The 10,266-nt window shown below is 47.2% G+C and overlaps 1 protein-coding gene across 1 annotated transcript; it reads left to right on the forward strand.

Annotated features, from left to right (window-relative positions):
- The first annotated feature begins 4,681 nt into the window (after positions 1-4,681).
- On the forward strand, positions 4,682-9,979 carry KLHL38 (kelch-like family member 38). Its single transcript, XM_008942309.1, has 3 exons — positions 4,682-6,031; positions 7,644-7,749; positions 9,693-9,979. The coding sequence occupies exons 1-3, from the start codon at positions 4,682-4,684 to the stop codon at positions 9,977-9,979; spliced, it is 1,743 nt and encodes a 580-aa protein (XP_008940557.1).
- Positions 9,980-10,266: the final 287 nt, after the last annotated feature.

Consider the following 10,266-nt stretch of genomic DNA (forward strand, 5'->3'; position numbering starts at 1 on the left):
CTCTAGCTTATTATAATCAAAATGGTGTCAGGTGCCCATCTTACCCTGGCTGGGGCCCACCAACCAAGCTCCACACAGCCAGGGCATGCAGCATCCCAGGCAGTGCTGGCTGCTCTCCCAGACTGGGCTGAAGGCTGTCATCTCAGCCAGCCACCAATGCTGCTTAGGGCATCTTCCCTTCCTCTCCAGCTCATGGCATCTGATTAATTATGATCCCTGTAATTGTCTCTTTTTACAATGAGGAATGTTAATCCTGGGGTTTGTTCCCTCTGCCAGTTTATAAAGACCATATTAAGGAATATTTTTTCTTGTCCCCCTGTCTATTTAGACTGCAAATCTGGGGAAAGGGATGACCTCTCTCTGTAACTGTGGGAGCTGGTAGTCGTCAAGGCAGCGCACGTAACACTGAATAAGCTCAGTGGAGTCTCTGCCTCGAACAGTCCTTCTTCCTTATCCATATTTGTTCATTTTCACCTGAATTGTAATAGGATCAGTGTATGAGTTTTAGAAGTTGTCTGACATCACCAGTCTTCTGTGTGCACCTGTCTGCTGGCTGATTAGCTTACAGCTTTTTTCCACTCTGTTGCTTAGTGCATGATAATAGACATTTCATTATTCCATTACATTAAAACATAAGAAGAGCTGCTCTGGGTCAGATGAAAGGTTCAACCATCCTAAGTCCAAAACTGAGTAATCTCAAACACTGAAGGAGAGAGAGCACAAGGAGCATGGTGAGTATACAACATTGCAGTGAAGTTCCTATTCCTGAGTAGACCTTTCCATTTGCTACTGATGGAGTTCATACAGCAGCAGTCGCAGAAGGCCACTGTTTTTTAACAGTACCCAATGGCTCCAGCTTCCCCAAAGGGCTATGGGAGACCTGCAGCATCACACTCCACAGTGCTTCTGGGTCACATAACCTGGGAACAAGCCCACTTTCCCACCTGCACAGGGTTTTCAGACCAGCCCTTTATTGTGCAGCATCCCACTCCTGTGGTTAATGCAGTATCGTGTCCTCCCAGAAAAAGACTTCTCAGGCTTGTTTTGATCAATAGTATGCAAACATAGGAGAGCTGCCTCAGGAACTCATTCAGAAACAGGCTTTCTCAGACAAGTTACACTGTCCCACAGAAGAAACTGCTCTTGCCTCTCACCAGGGGTCATGCTGCAGCAGTAGGGGCCATATAGCACATACTGTTCTAGGATATGCCTGAAAAAATGATTTCTAGTTTATTTATAAAGGAAATCCTAACTAAGCACTGCTGATTGTGCCCGCTTGGTTGGAGATGTGTCTGAAACCCTAATCTCTGGGAAAGATAGAAGAGAGAGTTGTAAAGCAGGCAGCAGGAGTTTCATTGCTCATGAGCCTTGGCCCCAAATTGGCAGGGACCTGTGTGGGGACTCAGCAGGGAGCAGCAACCCCCCCGAGAGCAAGAAGCTATTTAAACAGCACACGCTGTACTCTGGGTTAGCAGGAGTTTGCATAACCATGCAAAGCCCTTGAGCCTGGGATCTTCTAAATAAATGCCACATTTATCAGCATCTAAAGTAGAAGAACATCCCACCTACCCTTCTGCGGCCCCATAAGACAGTGTCATTAGTGAAGTCAGATAACACCATTTGTTTCTTTAAGGGTTAAAAAAATAATCCATAGCCACTGCCAGAAAGAGGCAGAACTAAACCAGCAGTGCAGAGCTAGAGCCAGAACAGAAACACAAAGCTAAATCAATCATCCAAACGGACCGCACTGAGAGCATATACATACAGAGCAGGAGGAGAGCGAGAGGGTGTTTTGTTTGGGTAGCTAATGTTCTCTGGAAAAGACAGAGAAATTCTCCTTCGGATTTGTAATGCCACTCTAAATATTTATAGCAAGATCACGGCCAGCTGGTGAGGCAGCGGCACGGGGAGCAGGGAGGGGAGGGTGCATTTTCCCCAGCACCCCAACATCATCTTCCAGGTCATTCTTTACTCAAGGAGAGGGAAAAGGCTGCACATTGCCACGTTTACTCTCAAAATGACTCATTTTCAGGAGTCAAGTGCAGTGGCTCCTGCCCTTTCCCTCCCTCACCTCACCTAGCTGTTCACACATGGGTGTGCACACACATGCACAGATTGTGCAGGAAGGGAAGATGCCACAGCCTCCAAAAAACTATGCCAGCCCAACTCCACCCTGTCTTTAACATGGGTCTAGGCCTCCAGGGTTTTGTCTAGCCTTCAGGCATTTCAGCATGTTGTTATGCTACATTGAAAGGTCTCTGGGAAAGGTCATATACGGCATGACCCATGATGCAAAGCTGCTGTTTTTAGAGGAACAGGCTGCCCCTATCCCTGCAGTCTGCTGGCCCACGGACACAAGGGCAGGAACATATGGAGGAGTGCAAACACCAGCATGGCACAGGAGTTGACATAAGGGCACTGTGGTTCCCAATGATTTTCGCTCATCTGCCTCACTATGACTAGACACAGACATGACTCACTCGTGAGCTTTGGCTTTGAAAATATGAGAAGTAGTTTTGCTTTAACCTTATGTTTCCTTGTGGTAGTGATGCTTAGAAATGACATTTTGGATTCAATCCCATCATAGAACAAAAGGAGGAATTACAGCACTGAGAAGGTGCCCAGTCCAGTTACCCAGGCAGGGGCAGCCAATGCCCTTTTTCTTGAAACACCCAGGAAACTGGCACAGAACTGGGACACATCACACTGGATCTGCTGGAGACCCCAGCCAGGGACCAGCTGGGGGTGTGGATGGGCTGGCAGGAGGCACTCAACTGATCCCAACCCTGGGGATGGATTTAGGCTCATCATCATAGATACCTACATGGGAGTGTTAAGTATGGACACCTACATGTGACTGAGGCAGCTCACCACCTGTAGAGAGCTAGCAGTGCCTGGAGGACTGCTCACCTGCCCAAATATAGGTGGTACTTACTGGTGACCTGAATAATTCTGCAGACCCAGTTGTATTGACTAGACCACGCTTGCTGCAAAAGTTGTTTGGGCACCTTGTTCATGTGCAGGCATCTGCAGTTAGGGACCCTGGGGAACTAAGCACTACACTGTGACCTGCCACATGGGACCCTGGTTTCCAGCTTGCTGCACTCACTTCAGCAACCTGCTCGAGTCTTCTAACACATAATGCTGAGCTTCTTCAAGCCACCTGCTTGAGAAGCTCTTTGCTAAGTGGTTCAGAGAGCTGAGGTCCTTACACAAAAGGCCACAACCTGGTATTTCCTATATGAAATACCAAGCAGCATCATAAACTGCTCCAAGAATGAAGTTCACTCTGTGCTTGGCAGCTGGGGTCTCCCTGCCCACCTTGGGGCAGCCTGACCGCCGGGGTCCCACTGCCTCAGCATCTCCCAGCAGACCACAGCAGGTCGACGCTCCCCAGATTTCTCCATGAGGTGGAGACACGGCCTCACTGGGTCCCTGGAAGCCCTTCCCTCACCCTTTCTCCATGAAACTACGGTGGCAGTGCATTACCTAGCGCAAGGCGTCGCAGACTGTTTACAGGCTTCTAGAGTTCCCAGGCACTTTAGGACAGGGTCCTGCCGCTGTTTCCAAACGGACGGCCAGGACTTTTATAAGTGAACTTTCCTCTCTGTGTCTATTTATTATATGGGAGCTTTTGCCAACAAAACACCACCGGAGCATGCTCAGTACCGGGCAGGCCCTGCCGAAGGCGGCGGCAGCCGCGATAGGAGCGCAGGCCGTGGGTGCCTATTCTTAGTGCTGGAGCGCAGTCAAGGCTCCGCCGCCCTGCCGCCGCTCCGCCAGCCCCAGAGTGGCTGCACGACAAACACGGCCAGAAATCACCCTCTGTGAATCACTTACCTACTGAAAGAAACCTCCTGTGGGTTTTTAGGGTTTTTTTATCCAGGCTCTAGCTATGGAAAAGCTCAGCAGAGAGTAAACGACAGAGAGTAAGTTCATGAAGTGAAGGACAACAGAAGGTAAACGTTTCTACCCTAACGTTTCACTGCAGGTTGAGCAGTTAGCCATGACATAGATACTCACCATGTTGTTCTGCCTGGCACTTAATATAGTCATTGTGTGTCTGATTAACATTTAAAAAAAAAAAACAAAACAAAAAAAAAACAAAAAACAAAAAAAAACCAAAAAAACACGGCTAAGCAGAATTAATAAATAACAGTTTTAATGCAGATTCCCAGTCTCTAGGGTTTCGTTTGCCCTGCTACAGTGTTCGGCTCTGCCAGATTTACATTCTTTGGGAGTGACTAACTCTAGGGGAAAGAGATGCGAGCTACTAAACTGCTAATACTTTAAAATAGTGAATAAATGTCTAAGCGCATTTATTCAATGTGATTAAAATGAAAAAACCAACTGCTTCAGACGTCCAGCTTTCATCCCAAATCAGTGAGATAACTTCAGTGCTTTTGCTTCTTGCCAGGGACACAGGCAGCATTGACCTCCGAGCTGCAACATATCTCATAACTTTATGAAATTTTAAAGGATCTTAGCGACCTTTTAGCTTCTTTATTATTTTCCCACTGCCCTTAACCCATGTTCCATTTTTATGCCTAACAGTGAATGGATATTTAGAGCAACATCAAAGTCCCGATTTGTTCCCTTGGAGCTACATATTTCAATAAAAGCTGCTAAGAATTTGGGATTTTTCTGCCAAGTCCAGTACTCATCTCTCTCCTATTTTGCTATGGAAAAGGGATCCACTGAGGAGCTTCTTTTCAAAGACCAGGACTTCTCCTCCGAACTGCTGAGGCAGCTGAACACTCTGCGACAGAGCAGGATGCTGACTGATGTTACCCTCTGCTCTGGGGGCTTTGAAATACCTTGCCACAGAAACGTGCTGGCTGCCAGCAGTCCATACTTCAAGGCCATGTTCTGTAGTGACTTCAAAGAGAGTCGCCAGGCTAAAGTCACCCTGAAGGGCATCGACGCCGACATTTTGGATCAGGTTATCATTTATGTTTACACAGGGGAGATTCTTATATCCACTGAAAATGTCCTATGCCTGTTGGAGACGGCTTCCATGCTGCAGTATGCTAAGCTGTTTGAGGCCTGCTCTGGCTACCTCCAAGACAAGCTGACCCCTGATAACTGTCTGAGCATGATCAGACTGGCAAAAGTCTTGAACTGCCAAAGCCTGAATAAGAAAGCCAAGGCTATGGCTTTGAAATGCTTTTCTGAGGTGGCCTCTTCTGAAGACCTGAAGGACCTTTGTCCCTTGGAGCTCATTGATTATCTTGGGGACGATGAGCTCTGCGGGGAGGAGGAGCAGGTCTTTGAGACGCTGATGGTCTGGATCCGGCATGACCTCCAGGCAAGACAAGGCTACATCCAAGAGTTGTTCAAGAAGGTCCGGCTTCAATACGTCCATCCGACTTTCCTCTTCCACTTCATTGCCAACGACTCCCTTGTTCAGTCCTCACCTACTTGCAGGAGCATCCTTGAGTCAGCCTGGAGACACATGTTTTCCTTGTACAGCATCAACACACCTGACATCAAGCCCATGCTGCATGTTCCTCGCAGGTACTCCAACCAAGAGTTCCTCATCATCATTGGTGGCAGGAAGGACAGCCAGCAGACGACGAGGGATGTCCTGCTCTATGACGACAAGACAAACCAATGGCTAAGCCTGGCCAAACTTCCCATGCGCCTCTACAAAGCCTCTGCAGTGAGCTTGCACAGCAACGTTTATGTGCTCGGAGGGATGCCTGTTAGCAATAAGAAGAGCCCGGTCAGTGATAATATTTACGTTTACTCCCTCAAACTCAATCAATGGAGGTTGGTTGAGCACATGTTAGTTCCACGTTACTCCCACAGAAGCTTGGCATATAAAAATTATATTTTATCATTCGGTGGAATTGGCGAAAACCAGGAAGTCCTGAATTCTGTGGAAAGATATGATAGTGTTTACAACACCTGTGAGACCATGGCGAGCATGCCTGTTGCTGTCCTTCACCCTGCTGTTGCTGCCAAAGATCAGAGGGTCTACCTCTTTGGGGGAGAAGACATTATGCAAAACCCTGTCCGGCTGATCCAGGTACTGGTCAGTCCCGCTTGTCGTAGGCAGTTTCATCTAAGGTATTCAGAAGTTCATCAACCTTCTGAGAAAATCAACCCCCCAAAAAATCTTTAATGTAAGCTGCAGCAAGAGGCTGGATGAGTTGACATAGGACTTCAGGGAGGTCTTGTCTGCAAAGAGCATCACAATTCATTCATTTTCCCCTTTGAGTGTTTTTCAGGCACAAGCCCTGAGGTACTTCTGTGGGTGTCAGTCAGCTCTGCTGCTGCTGGGCACTGGGGCCAGGGCTGCTGCAGGTGATGCTCATGGCAGGCAGTGGCCGACCCCCCTGCCTGGCTTTGTGCCTGTAGCCAGTCTCACCAAAATCAGTGCTTTCCACTTGGCAGCTAAGCTGGGGTCTCAGCCCAGCACCTGCTCGCAGCAAAAACAAAGATTCGCAGTCATTAGAGTGATTAGACTCTCACTCATCAAAGGAGCAAGACTTAAACTGACAGTTATTTCATATAAACACTTGTGTTAAAAATGTGGCTCCTGCCATTTGTGCCTGTAGCCAGTCTCACCAAAATCAGTGCTTTCCACTTGGCAGCTAAGCTGGGGTCTCAGCCCAGCACCTGCTCGCAGCAAAAACAAAGATTCGCAGTCATTAGAGTGATTAGACTCTCACTCATCAAAGGAGCAAGACTTAAACTGACAGTTATTTCATATAAACACTTGTGTTAAAAATGTGGCTCCTGCCACATGTTGCTGGCTCTCTGCCTGCTTTCAGCAGTTGCACTCTATTAGGAGGAAAACCCACATGAAATTCTTTCTTATTTGATGCTTTAGCAACATCATAGTGTTACCTTCCCCACAAGTGTTTTTCACTGAGTGAGGTGTTTTAACCAAGAGGTATCATTAAAGGCTAAGGGAGCAGCCAGCACGTGAGCAATACTTCTTTACGGTGATAACGCTACTTGATTATCAAGGGGAAGGAAATGTATTTATCAGTTAGTGCAGAGGTGTCCTGGAGATATTTGCTATATTAAGAAGCAGATGACATGATGTAGAAGTTTGTGTCATCCAGATAGAGATGACAGAATGATCATAATCTGGCAACGGGTCTTTTTCTCACATAAATTGATGACTTAGATAGCACTCTAGGTTCCATCAACAAGTCCCTTTGCCAATCTGAGCACATACCAGCCACCAGCACAAATATAGCAGCTGGGCAAACACGGGGGCTGCCAGCAGAACTAGGTGAGGCTGAGGTTTGTTTGCCCAGGAAATTGCTGAGGCTAAGACAGGAATACACAGAGTAGCTGGAAAATGAAGTGAAACAGCTTGCACTTGAGGAGAGCATTATCCAGGAGTTAGAGTGATTTAATGGCCATGCAGAGATTTACAGCCGAGAAGCTTGCATGTGCCTTGTGCGTGTGCTAGCATCTCCTGAGCACACAAGCCTGGAGAACAAGAACCCTTTCCAAGGGGACATATTAGGAAAAAAGTGAGTGAATCCTCAGCTTTCCAGCAGTTCAAGCCAGAGGACTGTATTCATTAGGACAAAATAAAACCCCTAAGTTCCTCTGTAATTACAATTGCCAGTTAAAATGCAACATAAACAGCTGCATGTGTATCTTTATTTATTTGTCAGGTTTACCATGTCTCCAGGAATATGTGGTTTCGAATGGAGACCAGAATGGTGAAGAATGTCTGTGCACCAGCTGTCGTGATTGGAGACCAGATTATCATCGTAGGTGGTAAGGGCTCTGTTTCACACTCCCTCCTGCTTCCCCTGCCCAGCTACTGCAGCATTTTGCAGCCTTCTGCTTGAGGTGCTCCCTCGAAACACATGTGGAGCTTGGGAAGGAAAGGAGGAGTGTGTCCACCCTCCATACACATCTCTCATGGGATCTCATGGCCATGGAAGTAAGGACAAGTTCTCTATGAGGCACCTTCTTATTACAAGTAGCAGGAGTCAGGGGAAACTGGGGAAAAGCCAATGCAAGTTGCTCCTCTGCAGAAGGAGGGAGGAAGCCAAGGACATGGAAGTCCTGCTCTTCCCCTGCTGACTCACAGACTGGGCCTCCCTGACTGCTTTTCCTGGAAGGATGCAGAGCATAGTTACCGCAAGGCCATGGACTTGGGAGAGTGGGCTACAGGGCTATGAGGGGTTGATCCATCCTGTAGCTGCCTCCTGGGGGTAGTACTGAGAGGAATGTAAAACACTCAGACAGGGGAAACTTCTCAGTGTCTTTTTCAACCTGAGGATGAGCTTCTGCCCATGGCAATTGGATGGATCATGTCACCGGTAGTTTGGCATTCTACAATCCTTAATGCAGCTCCCCTGGCCACAGGCTGGCACAAGGAAGCATGTGTTAGGTTATCCAAGGGAAAATGAGACATAGAGAAGATTTAGGAGAGCAGAAGAATTAACCAGATCACACAGGAGTCAAACATGGTGTCCTCTCTCAGCAGGAGGCCACTGCTAACCCTTTGCAGTGAGAACAGGGGAGAGCTGAGCCAAAAGGTCCAAGACTATCAAGCTCCTGTGGGGCAGATTACCCCAACCTCAGACCACAGTGCCAAAAATACAGTATTTTCAATCTTTCTTATCTTCAAATGCATTAATCTTGAAGGGCCTGTATTGACCCAAGTCTGCTACTTATGAGCTTAAGTTGTCAATTTATTTTTTAATTATCTAACAAAAGCCACAGAATGTCATGTTAACTTTAAACATCTTTCATTTTTCTTGAAAGTAGTGAAATTCACTATGACTGGGTTTTATTTACCAGCTTCCATTCCAAAATATTGTCCAAGCACTCATAGTGTATCAAGAGTAAAACCCACAAAAGTAACATTTTCTCTTAAAACTAGCTTTCATCACATTTCAGGTCGTCTTTGCATGACTGTGCATATCATAACAAAAGGGAGTGGGCTGGCCTAAGCAAGTCTAGATTTTTGTTAGGGAAAGTGGCTTGAAAGCCTTCAAAACAGAACCCAAAGCAGTTTGTTTGCCATGGGCACTCTTGATTGTCTACAGGGATACATGGGCAAGGTAATTCTGGGTACCAAGCTTCCAAACCTCCATTACTCCAGGGCAATGGCCATGGTAGCAGTCCTTACCTCACAGCAGATGCAAGGTTATATCACCTCTCAGTGGAAGAGCTGTCCTTTGGTCACTGCCATGGTGGCCAGCACAGATGCAGTGCCAGGGGCTTTGGGAGTCTAGCAAGCACTGGTGGCACTGTGCTGTTGAGTATCCAGCCCCCTTCAGTAGACAGGTGTGACTCTAACCCCACAAGGCATTGTTGCTCCCTTCCCATGTGCTGTGGGTTCCTGTATTTCTGAGTGAAGCACTGGGAGTCTGTTCAATGAAAAGAAATACTTTGGGACCTTTGAAGGCATGTGCAGAAAACTGCAAGTTCCAGCTGTGTTTGACAGGTTGCTTGCCCGATCTGATGGGTTTTATGGCTCTTGTCAAGCCTTGGCTGCCAGGGTGCTATGAGACAGGGTGGGGACAAACAGGAAGAAAAGATAGACAGACAGGCATTCTTGTGACAAATCATCACTTCCCAGTTTAGATATCTTAATTGTGCAAAAATAGTAGGTTTTATTGAAGACTGGCAGGAAATATAATTCCTTCTGCTGGCCATAAACCGTAATTCCCATCTGTCTCTTCCACCTCTGGCTTTGCATTTAGGGTACACCCGGAGAATAATCGCTTATGATACAAAAGGCAACAAGTTTTTTAAATGTGCAGACATGAAGGACAGACGGATGCATCATGGAGCCACTATCATCAAGAACAAGCTGTATGTCACAGGAGGACGATGTCTCACTGCGGACAATGTCATCGAGGACTTGGATTCCTTGGACTGCTATGATCCAGAGACTGACACATGGACACCGAAGGGAAAACTGCCACACAAACTCTTTGATCATGGGTGCCTTACACTCCAGTGTGTCCCCTGTTCTAACCTCCTCTAAACACACTTTGGTATTTCCCAGGTGATTTTGTGCTCTCCTTCTCAGAAAGGACCCACCTTGCTCCTCCACAGAGAGCACAGGGGGAATCCTCATGCGGTCACACAAACTCCTGACCTTGAAGGCACCAGCAGCAGCAGTCATGGCCCATAGACACTGCCACAAAGGTCATGAGCTTTGTGCTCACGCTGTATTCACCTGACCAGTATCGCGTGTGATGCTGCAAAGTCCAGCCCAGGGGCCTTGCCCAGAATGTCAGCAGAAAACAGGGTAAGAACCTCGTGCAAGAT

This window comes from Merops nubicus, unplaced genomic scaffold (assembly GCF_000691845.1).
Source record: "Merops nubicus isolate BGI_N331 unplaced genomic scaffold, ASM69184v1 scaffold21556, whole genome shotgun sequence".
Classification (NCBI taxonomy): Eukaryota; Metazoa; Chordata; class Aves; order Coraciiformes; family Meropidae; genus Merops; species Merops nubicus.

Bases quoted from the DNA above. Each gene is read 5' to 3' on its own strand.
- KLHL38 (XM_008942309.1), top strand. From the start codon at position 4,682: ATGGAAAAGGGATCCACTGAGGAGCTTCTTTTCAAAGACCAGGACTTC. The intron at 6,032-7,643 runs GTACTGGTCAGT...TTTATTTGTCAG, and splicing joins ACCCTGTCCGGCTGATCCAG to GTTTACCATGTCTCCAGGAA. The intron at 7,750-9,692 runs GTAAGGGCTCTG...CTTTGCATTTAG, and splicing joins CCAGATTATCATCGTAGGTG to GGTACACCCGGAGAATAATC.